Below are 23,294 nucleotides of genomic sequence, written 5' to 3'. Positions count from 1 at the left end.
AGGCAAGCTGCTGGCAACGCTATGCGCATGCGCGCTTTTTGTTTGTTGAACTACAACTTTTCTTCTGTCTTTTCTAAAATCGCCACACAAAGCAAAGCCTTATTGGTTCCCTTCGCGCACCGTTAGTGCGCTAAGTGTCACGTGCTGGGGGCTCCTCTACCCCTTGCCCAAGTGAGGGAACGCTAACTCGTGACGTCATCGGGGAAGGTCTCGCGCGCGGGAAATCCAAGAGGGTTGTTAGGGAAATCGCGTTGGTCGGAGCGGGTGCCACGAGGCGGGGAACCAAAATAACGCGGATGGCTGTGACATCGGACAATTCCGTTGTAGGACCATAGAGGTGTGAGAGATTTTGCAGCAGGCCTGAGGAGTGACTACTTCCGGTGAGGGAAGAGGGTCAACTAGAAGCAGTCATGGCGGGGGTCGTAACGGCGGCAGCGCGACGTTTTCACCGGGGCAGCGCTTTGGCGGGAGCAAGACTCTTCTGCGAGGCTCCAGGAGCGAGACTCGGCTGGCGGCGCCAAGCTCTTTCGGGGCGAGGAGGCGGAAGGAGAGAGGTGCGGTTGCTCTCGGACGTGCAACCTTTTTAGCCTTCCCCTTTTTTTTCTTCCAGTGTATCTTGAGTTTATTCCGGGGCGGGGGCGACAGCGCTGGTCCCGCTACCAGGGTGGAAAGCTTAACTAATCAACCGGGGAGTGGGGGGGAAATAATAGGAGCAGAATTGGAAACAACTGTTGATTAGCGTGTCGTCCGAACTCAGCCTCTATGTAGAAGGCTCCTTCTCTATTCTCCGCTCCCAATTTTCTCTCCGCCCTCCCCTTTAGTGCAGTGCAATCCTAGGCGTGCTTATTCTGAAGACAGTCTCAGCTTTGGGATGTCTCAGGCTGCAAGACTATGCACCGTTCCCACTGTGTTCAGTGGTGCATAAGGTAAGCGCCCATAGGTTTGCAGCGTGAGACATTCCACGGCAGAGTTAAAGCTTTAAATACAGTTCTGTTCTAGTGTAATCCTAAATATGTTTGTTTAGACGTAAAATCCACGGTGTTCAGTTCCCTAGTAAAGATGCACAGGATTGCAAACTAAGATTAACAATCCAATCCTTTGTAAATTTACTTAAAATAAGTCCTTTTGAAACGAATGAGGTTTGCACCTATAAGCCCTATATTAAGAAGGCTCTAGGTCTCAATTTTACTGATCTAGTGGGAAAGTGATAAAACTTAACAGTAAACTCTCATCATTTGGATGAGTTTCAGTTGGTATAGCTCAAGGATGTTGACAGTGGTTTTGGACAGGATTATGCAACCACTTCCGTATTAGATCCTTGCTCCCCAGTGGAAGGAAAGGAACAGCTGACTGGGCCAGGGAGTGGTCCCGGGCTGCCTCAAACAGGCGGTGGTGGGATCACTCCTGAAGAAACACTCCCTGGGCCTAGAAAGCCTTAATAATTTTAGGCTAGTGGCAAATGTTCCTTTCGTGGGTAAATTTCTTGAGTGGGTGGTTGACAACAGCTTCAGACACTGGATGAGACTGATAATCTAGAACCATTTCTGTCAGTGTTTAGGCGAGGTTTTGACACAGAAACAGCAGTGGTTGCCTTGTATGATGACCTATGTTGGGAGAGAGGTGGGGAGTGTGACCTTGTTGATTCTCCTTGATCTTTCAGAAGCTTTTGATACCATCAGCCATGGTATGCGACTGGAACAATTGTCTTAATTGGGAGTGGGAGGCAGTGTATTGTGTTTTCGCTCCTACTTGGATGGTCAGCTCCAGAAGGTGGTACTTGGGGAATATTGCTTGGCTCCATGGAGTCTCCAATAAGGGGTTCTGCAGGGGTCAGTTTTGTCCATCATGCTGTTGAACGGTCATCAGGAGTTTTAGAGTTGTCATCAGTATGTTGATGACACGCAGCTCTAATTCTCTTTTTCATCTTCTTCAGATGAGGCTGTGAATGTGTTTAATTGGTGCCTGGCTGCAACAGTGGACTAGATGAGGTCTAATAAACTGACACTCAATCCAGGCAAGACTGAGATACTGTTAGTGGGTGGTACTCCTGGCCGGATGGCAGGTGCTCAACCTGTACCGGATGGGGTTGCATTTCCCCTGAAGGAGCAAGTACGCAACTTCAGAGTCCTCCTGGAGCCATCAGGTAGCCTCAGTGGCATGGAGTGCCTTCTACCAGCTTCGGTTGGTGGCTGAGCTACGCGCCTATCTGTACAGGGATAACCTGGTTTCAGTTGTCTACACTCTGGTAACCTCCAAGTTAGATTACTGCAATGTGCTCTGCGTGGGGCTGCCTTTGAAGATGGTTCAGAAGCTGCAGCTTGAACAAAATGTGGTGGCCACCTTGATAATAGGGATAACAGGGATTCGCTACCGGGCCAGGTTTAAGGTTCTTGTACTTGTGTACAAAGCCCTAAACAACTTGGGACCAGGATACCTGAGAGAGCGCCTTCTCCCTTACCAACCTGCCCGGTCACTGAGGTCATCCGAGGGCCTGCTCCTGGTGGTTCCGCATAGATCCATCCTCCGATTGGAATCCACCAGGGGAAGAGCCTTCAGCGTGGTGGCACCCCTCCTGTGGAATACCCTGCCTCTGTTGGTCAGGCAGGCGCCAACCTTGTACTCCTTTCAGCGCCTCCTGAAAGCATCTTTATTCCAAGAAGCCTTTCTTTAACATGCAGCCTTGGATTTCTGTTTTTGCTTCTTTTTAAATTTTGTTTTAACTGTTTTATTCTGTTGTTATTTTCATTTTACCTTGTACACTGCTCTGAAATTTTTCAATGGGGAGCGGTATATAAATATTCTAAATAAATAAATAAAAAGTTCTGAACATATATCACCAATTCTGGCTGTATGTTTCTGAGCCTGATTCAAGGTGCTGGTTCTGTTCTATAAAGCCTTGCATGGTTTGGGACTACAATATCTGATGGAGCGCATCATACAGTGTTCCCCCCCCAAAAGGCTGTATAGCCTGGAATGCATTGTAATTTAATAGTTTTTGTAGATCAACAAGAGGTATCAAGCATTATTTTCCCCCTGTACGTTAGTAAATGCATATAGACTGTTTCCAAGGAATTATGAGGCTTTAGTTCTGCAGTCTCTGTTAAGCAAATGCCACTGATGAGGAAACCACATATATGTTCAGGATTTTATTCTCTTTGCAACTTTGCAGCAACAGAACTTATTATTTTTTCAGTTGAGGGTGAGATTTTAATAGTGATCTAGTTAAATGCGTTTGTGTGTGTCCTTAGAATTCCATATATTCCCACATGTACTTTGGAATTAGGAACAAAACAACACTTCTCTGTTCCTTCAGTATGTGTGAAAACTGCCCTAAGGCAGAAGTGGGCAATCTTTTTACTACACAGGATCACACATTCCCTCTGTGGGGGTTTGCACTCTGAGTGGGGCTGTACTCAGGTTCGATGTGAGCAGTGGGTGAAGCCAGACCTCCATTCTTATATACTAGAGATTTCAAATCTTCTTCAGCCCATTGGCCAACTTGGAGAGTTTTGGAGAAACTCTCAGGGACCCCATTCCAGTGATGGGCTAAAGGCAAAAGGGTTGGGACCAAACTACAAAAGAAGCTGCAGAAGCAGCATATTTTAGCCTAAAGCTCTTACTGCTCGTGTCTAAGCTTTAGTAGAGGCGTTTCAAACTTTTAGAATTGGGGAGGGGGGGCTGTGCAAAAGCCAGGAAACAACCAAATGATATGCAGTCAGCAGCAAGGGGATAGGGCATCGCCCTCTGGGGAACTCTAGAGGGACAGATTTGGCTACCACGCTGGCCACATTTGGCCTGCAGGTCAATTTCTTCTCACAGTTGCCCACACAATGCAGCCTTGGAACCCTTTAAAACTGCTGGATCTGTACTTCCAAAGGGCTCTTCCTGCTTGTGTGGGGAGTAGGCTGTCTGCCCAGGCAGGGCATCTTTTGATAGTGTTTTGTGTCAAACTAAATGCAACTGAAACCAGTTTTACAACAACAAATATATGTTCAGGCAAGCTGGAATTGATTTCCTGGAGCAGCTGAGTATTTATTTATTTATTACATTTTTATACCGCCCAATAGCCAAAGCTCTCTGGGCGGTTCGCAAAAATTAAAACCATAATAAAACAAAGAACATGTTAAAAGCACAATTACAAAATACAGTATAAAAAGCACAACCAGGATAAAACCACCCAGCAAAATTGATATAAGATTAAAGTACAGAGTTAGAACAGTAAAATTTAAGTTAAAATTAAGTGTTAAAATACTGAGAGAATAAAAAGGTCTTCAGCTGGCGACGAAAGGAGTATTTGTCTTTAAATAAAATTTATCTTGATAAAGCTTTGGGGTCAAATTTGAGAATAGTTGCACCAAGCCTAAAGTCTTTTATTTATTTGGCAGCAAGTTGTATGGAAATTCGTGGGAAATACTGATTTGGCTGTTCATATTACCAAAACCTGGTTAATGATAAAGCTGTAAATAAGCACCAGCTTGTGTGTCATGCAAACTGCCTCAAATGCTAATAATCATTATCTTGTTTATAGCTTTAAATAGAATTTGTTTTGACATTCATGCTAAACAAACCTCACTTTCTGGATGTGTGTCTTTTTGAACTACAGTTACTGCTTTAACATGAGAAGTGTGGTTTACATTTATTGGAAACATTGCTGTTGTGACAGGGTAGTGCATTTACTGTCAATTGGATTTCTTTTATTTAAAAAAATAATAATGAAAAAAAATATTCTCACCTCAAAGTGTATGGATGGTTGCTCCACACATGTACATATACCAAAACAGATGTTTCAGATGTGATACACATTATGTACACTCAGTAAGTATTCAACCTTAATGGGTAAAGAGGCTCTTAATATCCAAGTGGATAAGGTATTGTTGCAATAATTTGTATTTCACAGCAAAACCCAGTAAAATAAATTGAGTGTCATGTTTTATGGTATAAAGCTAAATTTATTTAACAAATCCCTGACTCCTTCAAAAAACCATATAGTGACTTTAGTTTTTTTTAAAAAAAATCTTAATCCAGAAGGAAGTTCTTACTTAATTTGGTCTGCAACTCACATGCAGTACATGCTGGTGGTAATAGTATGCAATGTGGTGCTAAATAATGGATTTTGTGAAATAGTGTCTTGGCTACCTTTACTTTTCTCAATTTCCATTATCCTAAAATAATGGTTTTTTTCTGAAATCAAATAGAACTATACTTTTTTTTTAATAGAAATACAAATATTAGTTTTCTATATTCCAGTGAGTAATCTGGTAGAGCTGATTATTTTTGTGTTTTAAGACCTTAGTTCCCCCCTGCCCACGATCTATTCTGCTTAATCAAGCCTTTGTTCTTAAGATTGAGTTCTTACATACTGGAAGTTTGTAGTGTCAAGAGTTTAACAAATACTATTGTATTGTTGTACTAATATTGTTCCCCACATCAATCCAAAGGGAGTTAATTCTAAGTAAATGTGTTTGGATTGCACCTTAGGCCCATGAAGGAGGCTCGTGCTAGCCCAATGAAATTTTTGAGGTTAATAAAATGTTTAACAGCTGACTTCCTGTTCTCTGTCACGACCTGCTTTCCAAATTCCCCTCAGCGACAAAAGGAGTACTGGCCACTTAAGTTAAACTTTGTTACTGCGCTGGCTTGTTCTGTGCAGTATAAAAACAAAGTTAGCCAATGAATTTCCATCAGATCCCAAACAAACCCCAGGTCACTGCTTCAAGAGTGACTGCTTATACCAGTCTCCCGAGGTATAAATTATGCTAAAGCAACTCCCCTATGAGGAAAGGTTACATAGTCTGGCACTGTTTAGCTTTGAAAAAAGGCAAGTAAAGGGAGACATGGTAGAGGTGTACAAACATGCATGATGAGGAGAAAATGGATAGGAACAATCTGTCTTTAATCTCCTTGTGGTTGGAGATTCAAGACAGATAAAATGAAGTACTTCTTCCCAGAACACGTAGTTAAACTATGGAATTCACTTCCATAAGGTGTAGTGATGGCCATCAATTTGGATGGCTTTAAAAGAGGATTAGACTAATTCATAGAGAATAAGGCTATTAATGGCTACTAGTTCCAATGGCTATATACTAGCTCCATTATATGAGTATGTATACCAGTTGCTGGGGAACACAAACGGGAGAGTGCTATTGTACTCATGTCCTATGTATGGGTTTCCCACAGGCAGCTGGCTGGCCACTGAGTGAACAGAATGCTAGGCTGGATGCCCCCTTGTTCTGATCCTAACCAATTGAGCTGCAAGAGTGGAGAGATGCAATAAACTAGGACACTGAACTTAGATGTAACAGCATTAACTGTTGTTCACAATCCAAACTCATCCTTACTATGGTTAGTGTTCGGGTCTACACACAACCCGTAGTTTATAGATATATTGTCTGAACTAAGCCTAAAACTGAAATTCTATGTATTCTTCCCTGGGAATAAGTCCCTTTGGAAGTTTTGTCTGAGTAAATATGCAGGGAATTGCTTTGCACAAGTACCCTTAGGCTCACAGAAGTGGTTTCACAGCCATCTTTTTTATTTTAGTGATAAACATAAGTTATGGAACTGAGATCTTAGTGTTATAGTTGCAGAATGGGAATTCTGTCAGAACTTGGAGTAAATAATTTGTATGCAAATCACCCAATAATATGATCTATGTTTATTTACTAGGAAATTCTATACGTTTCTGTTGAAGTTACTTCTAAGTAAATATGCTTAGGATTGTAACCTTGGTGTTTTTCTCTGCCAGGTGCTTGAAAAATCTAGATTTTTCAGAAGAGGATTTGCATTTTCAGCACTATCTTATTTGGGATATGAAGCATATGTATTCATCTCTCAGTCTGCCATGGTGGTTCATGCTGGTGACCAAGGTAAGCTGTAACAAGTCTAAAAACCATTGAAGGCATACAGTTGTAGATATAATCTTGACACTAATTTCCTGTGTTTATGTTTGATTTCCTAGTGTTATGTGAAATGTAATGAAGAAAACAATTGATTTCTTTAGAGAAGTTGGAATTTGGATATAAAATTTTATTACTATTTTTACAGATGGAGCTTCCTTTTTGGCTCTGTGGGAGCTGCTATACTGAACCCTGAAGCAATGGTTTAATTATGGATTTAAAGGAAGCCAACACTAGGGATTTAATTTAGCAAGATACTGATTATGATACGCAAGCTCAGACCAAAGGTCTGGCTTGTTTAGCAGAATCATCTCCATTGCTGTAGACCTTACTTTTCATGCATTCAGTAATCATAGCAATAACAATCTACAATGCTTTATCGCCATTGTATTTTATCTTTTGTATTTGCACAGGGCTTATTTTATAGTTTTAAAAATACACACATGAAATTTATTTTATATAAGCCCTGTCAATATTTAAAGGCCCATCATCTTCTACTGTAATTTTTCATACAGTGACCTGTTTCACACAAAATGCTAATCCATGATTTATTTAACCCATGGTTTTTGAATTCTGGGTTGTCATGATGTGCGAACACAGTCATACTAAAAAATGGTTTATTAACCACAAACAATCTAGAAAGAGAACCCATGGTTTCTTGTGATCTTTGGTTGTTTAAATCTTGTTGTTACATGCGAACCCAGAATTGTGTGTTGTGCATAGGTTGTTTTGACAGGCTACAGAGATGGCAGGCAAGAATAGTCCAAAAACCCAGACCCTCTGCATACCAGTACTGCTGCATTGCAAAGGCATTTTGGATACAAGGAGGGAACAGGCAAAGAAAGAGGGGAAACAAACAGCCCAGGGATTAAAGGAATGAACCAGTTTGTTTGATCATCCTTCAGACAAACCTTGAATGGGGCAATGAACCATAGTTTGTGGGTTAGTGTTATGTGCAAACCAGACCACTCGCACTATCAGTTATTTTTTTGTCCTTGTTGACTCCCTATCCTGTGCATGACTGTGCCAGCCAAGAATGATGAGTGGACTAGACCAATGTCATAAATTGTGATGCTAGGAATTGTCTCAAGATCTTGCTCTGGCTCAATAGGGAGAGAAGATTTTTGGATAGAACACCTGCCATTATCATCAGATGCAGCATCGCCCAGGGAAAGTTGGGTGGGGGGGATTAATTTCGGCCATCAGAGTGCCATTTATATTGAAACAAATCTACTTGCCTGTCTTGCAATAGTTGGTAATACGTTGTAAGGTGTATTGCAAATGTCACAGCAGTATTGTAAGGTGCCACCTCAGCTACTCTAATTGAAGGCATTGTCTGTTATTATATAATTTGGCTTTGTGAATTGGGCTGCGGTTTTCAGTGCAATTATTCAGGTATACATTCCTTTCAGCTGAATTGCACTTTCTTCAAAGAAAATGCATTTAGTGTCCATGTAAGTCACTAAAGGCACCATCTATGCATGCTTAACCAGAAAAACATTCTACAACTTCCACACTGGCTGGGGTATGCTGGGAGTTGTTGGACTTTTTTTCTGGCTAAACATGCAAAAAATTGCCCCCTAATTCACCTTTATTTATTTATTTGATTTTTCTACTCAAAAACGTTACTCAAGGCAGCTTACAAAGAAGGAACATCAGTTTTGAATATCTGTCCCAAAACTTACATTTGAAAAAATATGTAAGGAAAAGCTGCAGGGGGGAGGGACAGTGTAATTGGAAGGAGAAAGCCCCTTTCCCTGACTGCATATTTGTTGGCTTAAAAATCTAAAAGAAAAGAATTTTGGATTAAAAATAAAAAAGGGCTACCTTGCTTTTTCTAAGTCCTTGGGGCTGTAAGGGAGCTTCATATGTGAAGAATAGGGCAGTTATCCTATCCCTGAAATGTGGATTTTGTTTGTTCCATTATGCCCTCTGGAATATAGAATATTAATATGTAAGATTGTCCCTATCAGAAATGTCACAGATAAAATTTTGCATAATGGAGTTAGTGTCACATGTAACGGTAGTTGGCAAGGTAAGGCAGCTTTCCCTGACCTGGTGTGCTCCAGATGTGTTAGACTGCAATTCCCATCATTCTCAGTCAGCATGGGAATTGCAGTCAAACAGACCCGGAGGGCATTAGGTTGGAGAAGGCTGATTTCAGGACTAGAAAAGAGAATGCTAACTAAGTTTATGTTCTTCATTCAGCTGGATTATTCTTCCCTTAGAGCTATTAATAAACACTAGATGGAATAGGATATTTATACTTGTTTCTGTTTTAACCAACCCTTAAGCAGATGAACTCCTAGATCAAGCAGACTATCTGTATGGAAGTGGGGAAACTGAAAAGCTTTGTCAGTTGCTGAATCAACACAAAACCAGGTATGTTATAGCACGTTTCCTCTGGACTCTGATCATGGGAAGGGCCGCAGCATAGAAACAGGAGCCTGCCAATTCTTAGGAGGGGTTTTACCTGGCTCCCAACTCCTTGTGGGGTAACCTTCTCATGCTCTTAAGCTGTTGGTGTCCAGCAAGTACACAGCAAGGTGAAAACAAAGAATTTTCCTATTTCCACTGGGAAAGTGGGCAAGTAAGGGGTTTCTAATCAAAAACAATAAATATTTTGGGTTATTGTTAATATCAATATTATAATATTAATAACAACAACAAGAACAACATACATTTGAAGTGTTCAAAGTGCTTCAAAAATTCTGTTATCCCTGCAACAGTATTATTCCCCTGTTTCTTATGGGACTTAAGAGAGTTTGCTGAGAAAATAGTAACTTGATCTTGAAGAAACCTGCTAGATCAGAATAAAGATCCATGTCTGTCTTTTAGAGTGCAGCTAAATAATGATATTAGGAATGAAAAGTAACCTGTTCTTTTCAGGAAGAAGTCTGCTAATGAGATCAGGAAACTGATTTTATATCCTCGAAATGCTCACCGAGATGTGTCACAAATTACTTGTGTAAAGTTCATTCTTCTCCTTTTGGCCTTTAGTCTTAATGTCAGAAAGCAAATAGAGAAATGAAAGTGGGAGTGAAAAGAACAACATTGGAGGGGCTGCACCCCAGTAGCAGAACACCTGCTTTGCAGCCACAAGGTCCCAGGTTCAGTCCCTGCCATCTCCAGATAGGGTTGGAAAAGAACTGAAACCCCAGAGTACTGCTGCCAGTCTGGGTTGACAACACTGGGTTAGATGGACCAATGGTCTAATTCAGTATAAGGCCCTTTCCTATGTTCCTAACATGTGAGCCGATGGCTGTCCTGATTTCCAAACTGTTTGTTATGTCTCTACAGTGATTATTGTCTATGTCTTGGTCATAATTAATGTATCTTGTTATATTTGCAGTGACAATGCGCAGGTGCTGTGGCGCCTGGCACGAGCATCACGCGACCTGGCTCAACTTAGCCATACTTCTGCAGAGAAAAAGAGGCAGTTGACCTATGAAGCCCTTGATTATGCAAAGAAGGCACTCGAGAAAGATCCATCATGTTTTAGTGTGCACAAGGTGAGTAATTCAGTTGATTTTTTTTCCCTTCCTGTCTCTCGGGCATGTGAAAATAGAAAGGGAAATGGCTATAATTTCCTGTAGATTAAAAAATTGTGAATAGTGTTGTTAATGTTGTTTTAATATGGCTTAATTGCTTTTTATGTATTATTTATTTTTGTATGGTTGGTGTTATTTGTGGAAAGGTGGTATATAAATATAAATAAATAGGTAAGAATAAATATAGAAAAAACACATGAAAATTATTGTTGATGGGAGCTAGTCTGGTTCAGTTAATTGCAGCGCTTTGCGGATTAAAAGAATATAGAAAATCAGCAGTAATGGTGCTATTGTCATGAACCCTAGAAAGTTGAGGGAAGGTTTATGGTCTTGAGAGTACTGCTGCTAGTGGTTTAAACCAAAAAAAGAATTGAACTAAAAACATTTAAGGTGCAATCCTATGCACGTTTAGACAGAAAAGAAGTTCTGCAATTCCCAGCATCCCCCAGCCAGTATGGTTGCATGCTGGGAATTATAGAACTTTTTTCTGTCAAAACATGCATAGGATTGCATCCTTAATGCATTATTTTAAACATGGATAGATATTTATATATTTGCTTTATATTTGCTGGCACACCTAATCACAGTAATTGCATATTTACTGTCCTTTCAATATTCCAAATAACCTATTTAACTCTTTTTATTTAGTGGTATGCAATCTGCATCAGTGATGTCGGAGATTATGAAGGAATAAAGACAAAAATTGCCAATGCTTTTGTTATTAAGGAACACTTCCAGGTATTTAAGGATAAGTTCCAGAACTAGTGTCCCATTTGTTCAGTGCTTGGTATTTTGATATATTTTGTAACATTAAGACTTTTATAATAATGATGATGATGATGATGATGATGATGTTTTTAAACTTAAATGAAGCACTTAAACATAGTAGGAAGATAAATAGTACTTTTCTCTAACAGCTCGTTCTGTGCTCAATGTCTTCAACGGCTATAACATCTAGGCATGCAGCCCAGAATTCATCCTTGGCTCCTCCTCCTTTCTTTTGCCCTTTATTTATTTATTAAATGTATATACCACCCCATAGCCGAAGCTCTCTCTTTGTATTCAACATGCTATTAACACCTGCCTTTTCTTTTTTCATCAGTGCTAAAATCAGTCCTTTTAATCATTATCTACACTGTGAATATGTTGGCTTACGTTCTATATTACCTTGTGTTAAATGTCCTAGTTTCCTCAGCAGTAAACTTCCCTGTTTTTTGTTTTCTCTTCCTGTTTGCCTAGATGGTTAGTTATTCTAGCCACATCCAGACATTCTTAGTTTCTTCACTGGTTCCCATTTCCTCTTTATAGTAGCACAGATTTGGTACTCCTATCTTTTAAAGCTATGCATAGCCTTCTTACTAGGGCTGCACTGAATTATCATCACCTTAACAATTTTAGGACAAAAGAAGTGGTTTCAAAGGTTTCACCCCTTTCCCTCTCCACACTGCCCCTTCCAATAACCCTTAAGCCTCGCAGCCACACTTCCCCCTTTTTGCTGCTCCATTGCAATTCCTTTATATCAGCTTGATAAATATCAACTTGATCTTCCCTCTGGTGATCCCAGCCGATCAGGAATCCTGTCGCGTATGCAGTGACATTGCATCACAACATAGCCAGTTTGATTCGGCTTCTGGTGACATAGAATCATAGAATAGCAGAGTTGGAAGGGAGCTTCAAGGCCATCTAGTCCAACCCCCTGCTCAATGCAGGAATCCACCCTAAAGCATCCCTGACAGATGGTTGTCCAGCTGCCTCTTGAAGGCCTCTAGTGTGGGAGAGCCCACAACCTCCCTAGGTAACTGATTCCACCGTCGCACTGCTCTAACAGTCAGGAAGTTTTTACTGATGTCCAGCCAGAATCTGGCTTCCTTTAACTTGAGCCCGTTATTCCTTGTCCTGCACTCTGGGAGGATCGAGAAGAGATCCTGGCCCTGCTCTGTGTGACAACCTTTTAAGTATTTGAAGAGTGCTATCATGTCTCCCCTCAATCTTCTCTTCTCCAGGCTAAACATGCCCAGTTCTTTCAGTCTCTCTTCATAGGGCTTTGTTTCCAGACCCCTGATCATCCTGGTTGCCCTCCTCTGAACACGCTCCAGATTATCTGCATCCTTCTTGAATTGTGGAGCCCAGAACTGGACGCAATACTCTAGATGAGGCCTAACTAGGGGCAAATAGAGAGGAACCAGTACCTCACGTGATTTGGAAGCTATACTTCTATTAATGCAGCCCCAAATAGCATTTGCCTTTCTTGCAGCCATATCGCACTGTTGGCTCATATTCAGCTTGAGATCTACAACAATTCCAAGATCCTTCTCGTTCGTAGTATTGCTGAGCCAAGTATCCCCCATCTTGTAACTATGCATTTGGTTTCTATTTCCTAAATGTAGAACTTGGCATTTATCTCTATTAAATTTCATTCTGTTGTTTTCAGCCCAGCACTCCAGCCTATCAAGATCACTTTGAAATTTGTTTCTGTCTTCCAGGGTATTAGCTATCCCACCCAATTTTGTGTCATCTGCAAATTTGATCAGAGTTCCCTGCACCTCCTCGTCCAAATCATTAATAAAAATGTTGAAGAGCACTGGGCTCAGGACTGATCCCTGCAGTACCCCACTCGTTGCCTCTCCCCAGTTTGAGAAGGTTTCATTGATAAGTACTCTTTGAGTCCGATTCTGTAGCCAACTGTAAATCCACCTAATAGTTGTTCCATCTAGCCCACTTTTAGCTAGTTTGTTAATCAGAATATCATGGGGCACTTTGTCAAAAGCTTTGCTGAAGTCAAGATATATGACGTCCACAGCATTCCCATAGTCCACAAGGGAGGTTATCCTATCAAAAAATGTGATCAAATTAGTCTGACAGGATTTGTTCTAGTAATCACTTCTATTGGCTTCTAGTAATCACTGCATTGATTTCAAGGTGTTTACAGATTGACTTCTTTATAATCTGCTCCAGAATTTTCCCAGGGATGGATGTCAGACTGACTGGTCTGTAGTTCCCAGGTTCCTCCTTTTTGCCCTTTTTGAAGTTAGGGACAACACTATCTTCACTATGTGCTACCCCCTTAGTGATAGGGACATCACTAAGGGGGTAGCACATCTGCATAGCCCTCACTGTGAGGGTGTGGAATATATTCCTGTTGCTGAGACAGCCAGATTGCTTCCTGTTTTATTGCACTGTGGTGATTTCATTGTCTGCCCTTGCTACAGGAGGACCCGCTTGGCTGCCTTAGCAGTGGGGTTGCATTCTTTCTCCCACACCAGGGGTAGACACTTCTACATCCTTCTCACAATGTCCTAGCAAAGATTTCTGGAAATGGTGGGGAGGGTATGCTTTTTGCTTGCTGCAAAAAACCACCTCTCCTTTCAACTTGGCTCAGCTTCTTAATCTCTGATTTATTTTATTTTTATTTATTTTAAAATATTTCTTACCCGCCTCTCCCTCTGGACATTTTAAAATTCGACTGGGTAGGCCTGCCGGAAGAGCAGCCTTTTTAATGCAGGGGCTAGGTCCTCACCATTGTCCATCATCACATGCTGCTTTTCCCTGCTGAAATGAGTTTTGTCCATTTTGCAAAAGTAAACTTAAGGAGCAGGCATGCAAACAAAAACGTTTTGGGTATGGTGAGGATGGCCAAGATCTTTTGCAACTTAAATTATGTGTGTGTAAAGGAGAGAGAATAGCAGGAATGTGATTTTGAAGCTACTTGAATATATTCTTCAGAGTAACCACAGCAAATGCACATAGTTTTGGGGGAAGAGGGGAGCCAATGTTTGTTTAATCTATATATGTATGTATGTGTGTATGTATAATGGTCTAAATACTATTGACCATGCAAGGCTTGTCCTTTCCCCTAAGCGATATGGAATCTAACCAATATGAAATGCAGTATTTTCTTCAGAGAGATTAAAAAAACCTCCAGGAATATTATCTTGGCTTGGCTAAAGGTTGGGTGCGGGGAGAGTTGACACGAGTAGGGCCAATATTTAACTAGAACTGGCTGAGCAGCTTTTCACACATTGCCTTTTCTTGGCAGAAAGCAATTGAACTGAATCCAAAGGATGCTACCTCACTTCATCTTATGGGCATTTGGTAAGATAGTCTCTAAACAAAATCATACTTGTGCCACCATTTTCTCCTTCTAGATGGAATACAAAATAGTTGCTCAGTGGTTTTTAAGACTTGCAACGTCTTCCTGGCTCAATAAACTATATTCTCGGCACTGGCCTGTAAAGCAGTATAAAATGACCTTTAAGTAGCATCACCTTTTCGTGAAACAGGGTTATATTGGTCAGTTTGGGGAGTTAGCAATGCTGGACTGCTATATATAATTCTCTTGTTCAGACTGCAAAATTTATTCCCCTTCCCTATCATACTGCCTAATCCATGTTAAGTATTCTGAATTGTTTTAGGGGATTTCTCAAGTTCTGGTCATCCAATTCAGAGATGTTTCAAATAGAGATTTTTGTTCTGTTTCAGATTGGTCTTCAATGGCACAAGGAATGGAAACCTCATTAGCATATAGTACCTTGATTAGCTGTCACAAGCCTTCTCTGTTGTTCTGCAAGCTGTTGATTGGTTCACGTTCCAGGAGAGTTCATTTTGCTCAATCCTCACTTGATAGCTGCCAGTCGTACCCCATTTTTAAAGAAGCTTTCGTCTTGCTTTTTTTCCTGATGCCTACTGAAAAGCCTCAGCTTTGTTGGAGTTGCTCAAGCTGGAGGTGGCTTGGCCATATACATTTTGAAATGGCCTGATAAGGACTTCTACAGTCTGATTAAGGAATAGTTGTACTTTGTCATGGACAAAGGTCTAAACAGCATTCATTATGAAGGAGATTTGTACTTATATTCCCTACCATTATTTCTGTTACTTTACAGTAGTTGTGCAGGAGGGGGTGGGGGTTGAGGAAGTGTTGAAAACTGCCTTTTCCACAGCATTGTTTTCCTGCTAAAAATATCCCTGTAGAACTGTTATGAGAACTATTGGATGGAATGCCTGAGTTCTCTCTTATATTTTTGGATTTTGGGATAGAATTTTCACCCAAGTCAGGTTGGCTAGTGAAAGTAGAAGTTTTGTTTTCCTTTTTATTATTACATTTATATCCCGCCTTTCTTCCATCATGGAACTCAAAGTGGCTATATGGGATTCCAAGGACTGACCAGAGCCAGCCATGCTTAGCATCAGCGAAGTGGCTGCCTCATGTGCCTTTAGAACACACCCTAGTTTACTTCCTTTGTAGTGTATGCCTTAGCTAGTGCTAACTTGTTTGAGTTTACAGTTGCCTGTTCTGCAGGAAATTTGTTCCTGTTCTCTTCTGGCACTTCATGTTCTAAGTTGAATTGATCTGTTGGAGGCTCTGCCTTGAGGGGTTGGTCTAGACATTTTTGCTTTTTTCAGACATTTGATTTCAGATAGACAACGTGGCTTTTGGAGATCAAAGTACTTTCACCAAAATATGCAAGCAAAATGTAAAAGTTGAAAGTACAAATCTCTCTTTTTCATATTTCTGACAGGTGTTATACATTTGCTGAAATGCCATGGTATCAGAGCAAAATAGCTGCAGTTTTATTCTCAACTCCACCAAGTTCCACCTATGAAGAGGTATTGTGTCCCAAGCCTCTGTGCATAGATTTTTATTTATTACTGTATTATAATTAAAATATTGAAAGAGGAGGATATGGAGAGCTAACCATCTTAAACTGTAAGGTTACAGTGCAATAAAGTGGAACATGCTGATCAGACAGAACATGAGATTCTGAAAAATAAATGTAGCTATATTGGAACTGATTAGTTGTTAACTAAGCATCACATCAAAAACATGGCAGTTATTTAACAAAATACAATGCCAGTGTTTAAATTATACTTCTAAATAAATATGTCTTTCTAAAAATGTTTATTGGGGAAGAAACATCTCACAGACAACATTTCTTAGTAAGCACAGCATTACCCTGCAGAGTTGGGTATTTTCTGTACTAGAGGGATTTAGATTGCTTCAGCAATACTGAACTAATCTTACTGTTAATATTTTGCAGGCTTTACGTTACTTTCAGAAAGCTGAAGATGGTAAGTTTTGTGCAGCATTGTAGGAAATGAAATTCACTTGAGCACGGACAGTTAAAATTTAGAACCAAACTACTGCTAATACCCTGTGAGGGACAAGTGAGAAGCTTTGATATCCATAGCTAATCTCAGAAATATTGAGAAATTCAACTATATAGATGCCTTCATTTTATCTTCTCTGGAAGTTGAAACAAGGATCCAAGTACATGCATTTTCTCAGGATGTTAACTGCCCCCACAGCATGGAATCCTAGATGGTCCCAAATAAAAAAAGAGTTAGAATGTGTTTTCCAAGTCCTCTCCAAATTGTGTAGTAAACTAGATAAAACATAGTATTTCACTGTAAACATGCAAACCTTTGTATATGAATTATTTGTAGAAATTAATATAAGACCCTTTTCAAAAAGCCTGCTAAAATATTACAGCCTGTGATAAACTCATTATTATTATTATTATTATTTACATTTATATACCGCCCCATAGCTGAAGCTCTCTGGGTGGTTTACAAAGATTAAAACACTGAACATTAAAAACTAATATACAAAATTTTAAACCATAAAAAACATAAAAACATTACATACATTAAAATTTCACTTGGAAGCAATATATATTTCTGCATATAGATGCGTCTGGGCAGCTCATCCCCTTTCCTGTACACAAGTGAAACGTGTTTCCTCTTGGGCATGGTGGAGATGCAAAAACTTCTTCTCACAGCACTCCAGCATTGGGAGGACATGAAAGGGAGATTTAAAAGCTTCTCTGTGTGAGTAAAGCAGATGGTATTGCTTGTTTGGATCCTGAGCATCTATTTATGGTCCTTCAGTTGCAGAGCACATGTTAGAATACGTCCTGCATGTTAAGTCAGGGGTTGGCAAAAGATAGGTCAGGATCTACTGGTAGATCTCTTGGCGATTTGCAGTAGATCGGCAAGTGTTTCTGATTTCCAATTGTACATTAATAGCCACAACTGAAAATATCCCCCTGAAACTTAGTTACTGAAAAAGAACAACTGAGGAAGAAAAAGCAGTAATGGGTTTTGTGTGAAAGGACTTTGAGCTTGATTGTGGTGTCAGTCACAAATTCCTTGGCTCATTGTGAGTGGAGAGGTATCCTGTTTCTTAATTTTTCACATCAAAATTGCTGTTGATATCCAGCCCCCTGATTCACTACTTTGCAACTGGCTCTGGTTGGCAGTTCTCAGGATTCTAGCAGAAAGTGAAGTAGATCCTGCAAACCTTGCCCACCCCTGTGTTAAGGAGTTACGGTGTATAAATTCAGCAGAATTGTGTTTTCATGTAAAATTCATGCATGTATGCAGCAAACCACCATTGCCAAGTTAGGAATGAGCCTCTTACTGATTATTTTTAGTTTTGGTTGTGAGAAAGTAGGACTATAGTACATTAACATAAAACCTCTTCCTTTTGTGCAGTTGAGCCAAATTTCTATAGTAAAAACTTACTCTTCTTGGGAAAGACATACATGAAGTTAAACAACAGAAAGCTGGCCCTTCTGTGGTTAACAAAGGCCAAGGAACGCCTGTCACACACAGAGGAGGATAAGCAGGTAAGCAATCCATTTGTCACTATATGACAACAGATATCTAACAGGTGCTAGAACAAGTACTGAAGCCCATTGTCTCCCCCCATTATCCCCAAAGTACAGTATATTTTTAAAAAACCGAACACCTTAAAGTATATGAACATTGGGCCAGTTACAGCATATTGCTAATCTTGCTATGAAGAAACAAGAAGGAGAATAGATGAGCTAAAATTGCTGGGTTTTGTTGTGGGGGTGAGTTCTTTTAGGGAGGGAACTTGAATTGACTAAATAGTCATAAATAATCTTAGATTACATTCTAGTTGTGATTCTGTCACTTTTGTATATGGTTGTTTCTCTTGAGCCAAACAGGGTTTTCTTCAGTTTTGCTAACAGCAATCCTAAGGCTAAGAGGTGGTTACTGCCTAAGTCGCTGGGTGAATTTCATAGCTGAGCAGAGATTCAAACCCATGGTCCAGTTCAATCCACTATGCCACACTTGGTTCCCTTATAACTTAAGGCAGGATAGGAGTAAAGATTATAGATAAGGGTTATTTGGGCAAATTACTTTGATGATTTAATCTTATGCTTTAGATGGGTAAGTGATCATAAGCAAGTGGGCAGAACCAGTGTGCATGAGCATGATTGCATTTATATAAACTTAAACCAAAGTGGGTTGCTCCCCAAAAAGAAAAGAAAAAGAAGTTCCAAAAGGAGCAAGATCAAAGGCTAACTCAAGACCATTGTGGCAATGGGAGTTCTCCCAATGAATCACTGATATGGCTGGTCAGCACTTCCCAGTTCGTCAAAAACTGGTGTTTAAGTGAAATATACAAAGTACATATTCAACATTCCTTTGTGCAACTTTATAAAAATAAAAGTGAGAACCAAGGCTTTCAAAATTCTAAAAAAACACAAAATTTTAGTGTGGTGGGGAAACACAAGTTATTTTATTTCTTCTGTTTCAGGTACAAAAAGAAGCTTTGGAATTGCTAAATTCTATGTGACAAGATTGCTGAAAGCATATGAATTGCTCTAATTTACTGATCAGCCTTTGATTCTAACAGATCTGATATTATTAAAATGATATTATTATTTGGAACCGCAAGAAATTCCAGAATGTGGACAAGAAGTTCCAGAATTTATAGATATTTTTGTGTGTGTTCCAAAAGCAGCTATGCAGTTGACAAGCTTTCTGAAACAACTCTTCTAGCATTTGGTTCTCCATTCCTACCTTGTCTCTCACTATCCAGCATTTGGGGAAAGAAGAACCTAATTATCATTTTAGGCTCTTAGTCCTCCATTTCAGAGCTGAGAAACTCACTTTCTTCTTTTGGAAGATTCCTAAGAGGCAGAATATATGTTTACTTCCTTAAGCCTAGGATATTCTTTATCCTTAGGGAGTAAGGATGCCTTTTAAGTACTAGGGTGCTTCATTTTTCTTGGATTACTTGATTACCCACTAATTGACTTCTGGCAAGGTTTAACTATATAGTTTTGTAAATACCATTGAGGATAGTACCTTAGAGGTACTATCTGTCTTCTTGGAGAAGTATAGCTTCTTCTTTTTTGCAATGGGTGCCCCACGAAGACAGCAGCAAAACATGTTAGACACAATATGGGTCACCTAATTGCCCCTTCTTTGTGCTGAAGATTGACGTTACCTTAGGGAAGTTAAGCCAGCTTTTTATGCAGCTATGCCTGGTGTACCAGATTTTCTGATGGATGATGATGATCATAATGATCCAGCTTAAATGCTGAATCCTTTTCTGAGGGCATATAGGGTGTTTTTTTCTTACAGACTTGCCTTTTTACATATTACTATTATCTAGGTCCCAGTGCCACCTGTAATGCAAATATACTCTCAAAGTAGCATTATTTCTTTCCTTGAGTTTCCATCTGTTTAGGCCTGAAAGATCCATTGCAATATTACCTTATAAGGCCAACTCAACCTAAAGTAGGCACTTAAGTCTCAGCTGGACTCAACAACTGTGCCCACCTCAAACTCTTAGCACCCATCAATATAAATAATTCATAGATAACCTGAAACTCTCAGGGCATGTGCTAGTTGCAAACAAGGCCAACTGAAACTGCAGCTTATCTGCCACATAAGCAGAGCACTTTATCTTTGATCATTGAAAGGAAAATAGGATACAGGAATACTCAACTAGAGCTGGTGTAGCCTAGTGCTAAGAGAAGGAGCTGGGACATTTCTAATTCAAATTTCAGCTTGATCATAAAATCACAGGGAGACCCAACCACTCCCAAGTTGGAATGTCGATGTAATAGAGGCTTATCTTTTAGTTCATTTGTGAGGATTACTGATTGTATTGTATTACTGATGTATTGTATGTGAAATGTTTTAAATAATATTGGGGAATATTCTGGTACAGGGCACTACAGCTTCTCTGTTGCAAGCAGACAAGTGAGGTTTTTAAAGGATACTGGTCTTTTTAGTGTTTGGCAGTATGTGAGTACTGTTGCTTATGAACCTAAATTGAACACTGCTCATACACAACAGGGAGATAACAGACTTAAGGGAACTCTGAGGTTTGCAGAATTTCACACAATCTTTAGAAGAAGAAAATCTAAATGCAAGAGAACCCCCCAAAATAATCCAATTTGGTCAGTGCCCATGGAGTGTTAGCTGGCAATTGTGGGAGGGGGAATGGAGTGGCGGGAATACTCAATCCAGCAGCATTTTGTTGTAGATTCTACTTGTCTAAAATTAATACTGTTCAATTGGGTTCCTCAAGCAGGTGTGTGTGAAAAAGGCTGAGGAAAGAATAAGCAGATTAAGAATCATACGTTATAGCTTAAAATGGTGTCCAGTTGCTGCAGGGAATTTGTCCTCCCACCCAAAACCGGTCAGAAGAACGCTGCAGAGTTTAAGGGAAGTGCAATCAGCCTGAGGACTAAGGACTGCTGGAATGTGTGTGTCTATTTTAAGTTCCCTTGAGAATCATTCAACTGAAAGGTGGTGCATAAATCTTTTAAATAAAAAATAAAAATAGTAAGCAATGCAATAAACACTTTAGATGGCAGAACTTTCCCTGGTTTTCATTTTTCTGTGTGTGTGTGCAGGATTTTCTATTCCTGAAACAGTGATTTACTTCCAGATTATCAAAACAGTCGGTCAACTACGAAAGACTTACAGGGTTGGATACAAGACTTCATCATATTTTCATCCCCTTGAAATCAGTGGTTTTAAAGCTAGAAAGATTAGCATAATAACTCTCCACTGGTCCCTTCTGTCAAGCAAGCCCCATTTTATTGCTACAGAGAAACACTGATGTTAGGTGCAGCCAGCTAGTAAAAATGTTGGTGGTATACATGCTCAATCACCCAATATTTCCACAAACATCCTAGTGAATAGAGCCGAGTTCGAAGCAAGCATGCATATAAACAGAAACGAAAGGATGTTGTTGGACCTCACCTGGTGTACTGTGTCCAGCTCTGGGCACTGCACTTCAAGGATATACAAATTGAAATTGGTTCAGAGGAAGGCATCAAGGATGGTCAGCAGGATGGAAAACAAGTTCTATAAGGAAAGGTTGAAGGAACTGGATATGTTTAGCCTGGAGAAGAGAAGACTGAGGGATGATGTGATAGCTGTCTCCAAATAACTGAAGGGCTGTTGCATAAAAGAGGGCAAAGAATAAAACTAATGGCTTAAGTTATAAAAGGTAAGCTTCAGTTGAACATTAGGCAAAACTTCTGAACAGTAGGAGTTCAACAACAGAAACAATTAGCTAGGGGAGTGGTAGGCTCTCCCTTGCTTGGTCATGAAGCAGAGGCTGGACAGCCACATGTTGGGGATGCTCTAGCTCTGGATGTCTTGCATTAAGCAGAGGGTTGTACTAGCTGGCAACAGGACTTATCCAATTCTGATTCTACAATGCACTGTGATGAAAGAAATCTGCTCACATATATTTGGCCCCACCACAGAGATACAGGAAAATGAAGTACAGCTACCTTGAAACTGGAAAAAAATAGATTGGTATCAGATTTCCATCCCAGAATTCTTCCCCTCAAATAATTTACCTATGAGAGCTTCGGCTATTGGGTGGTATAAAAATGTAATAAATAAATAAAATGATGGGGAAAGCCAAGTCAGACAAAACAGGAAGACATCCAAAACCACATGGTGTGAAGAAAAGACAAAATCCCATGATAGCCTTCTCCAGGAATTTATCCAACCCCCTCTTGTAGTGTATTCCATAGTTTAACTATGCACCGTGTGAAGAAATCCTTGCTTTTCTCTGTCCTGAATCTCCCACCAATCAGCTTCATGGGATGACCCTGGGTTCTAGTATTATGAGAGGGAGAAAAATATCTCCTTTTCCACATTCTCCACCCCATGCAGTTTTGTACACCTCTATCATATCTCCCATTAGCCTTTTTTCCAAGCTGAACAATCCCAGGTGTTGTAGCTTTTTCTCATAGAGGAGATGCTTCAGCCCCTTGATCATTTTCTGAATTTATCTTACAGTGTTGTAAGGATTACAACTGAATAATTCATTTTAAACACTTGAAAGTGATAAACAAATAATGATTCTCTTTCCTGTGGTCCAAAGCAGAGCTTTTAAGGGCCTAATTCTAAGGAATAGATTAATTCAGTTCAATTTTCCTTGCCTTTAGGAACTAGTCTTGACTTCTCTTCTGTGCAAGTCCCTTTCACAATTCGTTTGCATGATTCTTCAGTTTTAACAAACAAACCCTGATTCTGCCAGTGGATTATGTACAGACTACTTTTCACATTCTACTAGCAGTAAGTGTCAGAATGACGCAAGCATTAGCTAACTAGGACTGGAAAGCCATCAGGTCTCCAATCAGGCTGAAAATACTTCTTGAAATAAGGTACAGCTTTGCTGCTTGAGATTAATTAACTGACAATGGTGGCAGCTGAAAGAATGGTCTACTCCAACATACTAGCCCCTGCCACCAGCCAGGCAACCAAGAATTGTTAGGAAATTGCACTACTACTTTCCCAGAAAAACAACCTGACCCCATGCATCAGCCAGAGAGAAGTGCAGGGCATTTAATTTTTTCTTCCCTGCCAGAAAGAACAGTTGGCTTCTACTGCCAGTTGCCCTAAGACTTAAAAATCAAAAGGAAGTATATTTTGTCCCCATTGATCAGTCAGAAGGCTAAGGCCTTCTGGGTTGCCTAGGAAGCTATGTTTCCAAGGATAAAATGGGGAGACACACATACAGTCACTTGCATGTACTTACCCTGTTTTGCTTTGT

General features: G+C 40.1%; 1 protein-coding gene and 1 long non-coding RNA gene across 3 annotated transcripts; one reads left to right on the top strand and one right to left on the bottom strand.

Moving 5' to 3' along the window:
- The first annotated feature begins 351 nt into the window (after positions 1–351).
- Positions 352–21,092, top strand: RMDN1 (regulator of microtubule dynamics 1). 2 transcript variants are annotated; one of them, XM_063130907.1, is made up of 10 exons: positions 352–554; positions 6,746–6,866; positions 9,194–9,278; positions 10,249–10,408; positions 11,096–11,185; positions 14,484–14,539; positions 15,964–16,051; positions 16,483–16,513; positions 17,939–18,072; positions 19,014–21,092. In XM_063130907.1, exons 1-10 carry the CDS (start codon positions 411–413, stop codon positions 19,050–19,052), a joined length of 948 nt encoding a protein of 315 aa, XP_062986977.1. In that variant the 5' UTR covers positions 352–410; the 3' UTR covers positions 19,053–21,092. The 2 variants fall into 2 exon arrangements, with proteins under 2 accessions (XP_062986977.1, XP_062986976.1); XM_063130906.1 differs by having other exon boundaries at positions 9,191–9,278.
- Positions 16,081–22,227, bottom strand: LOC134401719 (uncharacterized). The gene is made up of 3 exons (XR_010025676.1): positions 21,482–22,227; positions 17,091–17,755; positions 16,081–16,759 (listed from the first exon to the last, which is right to left on the bottom strand). It is a non-coding gene; the product is annotated as an uncharacterized LOC134401719 (long non-coding RNA).
- Between the last annotated feature and the right edge of the window lie 1,067 nt (positions 22,228–23,294).

Source organism: Elgaria multicarinata, chromosome 7 (genome assembly GCF_023053635.1).
Source record: "Elgaria multicarinata webbii isolate HBS135686 ecotype San Diego chromosome 7, rElgMul1.1.pri, whole genome shotgun sequence".
Classification (NCBI taxonomy): Eukaryota; Metazoa; Chordata; class Lepidosauria; order Squamata; family Anguidae; genus Elgaria; species Elgaria multicarinata.
This window is presented reverse-complemented; position numbering and strand designations above follow the sequence as displayed.

What these genes read in the sequence shown, in the direction of transcription:
- RMDN1 (XM_063130906.1), top strand. Translation starts at nt 411, where the DNA reads ATGGCGGGGGTCGTAACGGCGGCAGCGCGACGTTTTCACCGGGGCAGC. An exon ending in CTGAATCAACACAAAACCAG is followed by an intron (nt 9,279 to 10,248) that starts GTATGTTATAGC and finishes TTATATTTGCAG; the next exon opens with TGACAATGCGCAGGTGCTGT. An exon ending in ACACAGAGGAGGATAAGCAG is followed by an intron (nt 18,073 to 19,013) that starts GTAAGCAATCCA and finishes CTTCTGTTTCAG; the next exon opens with GTACAAAAAGAAGCTTTGGA.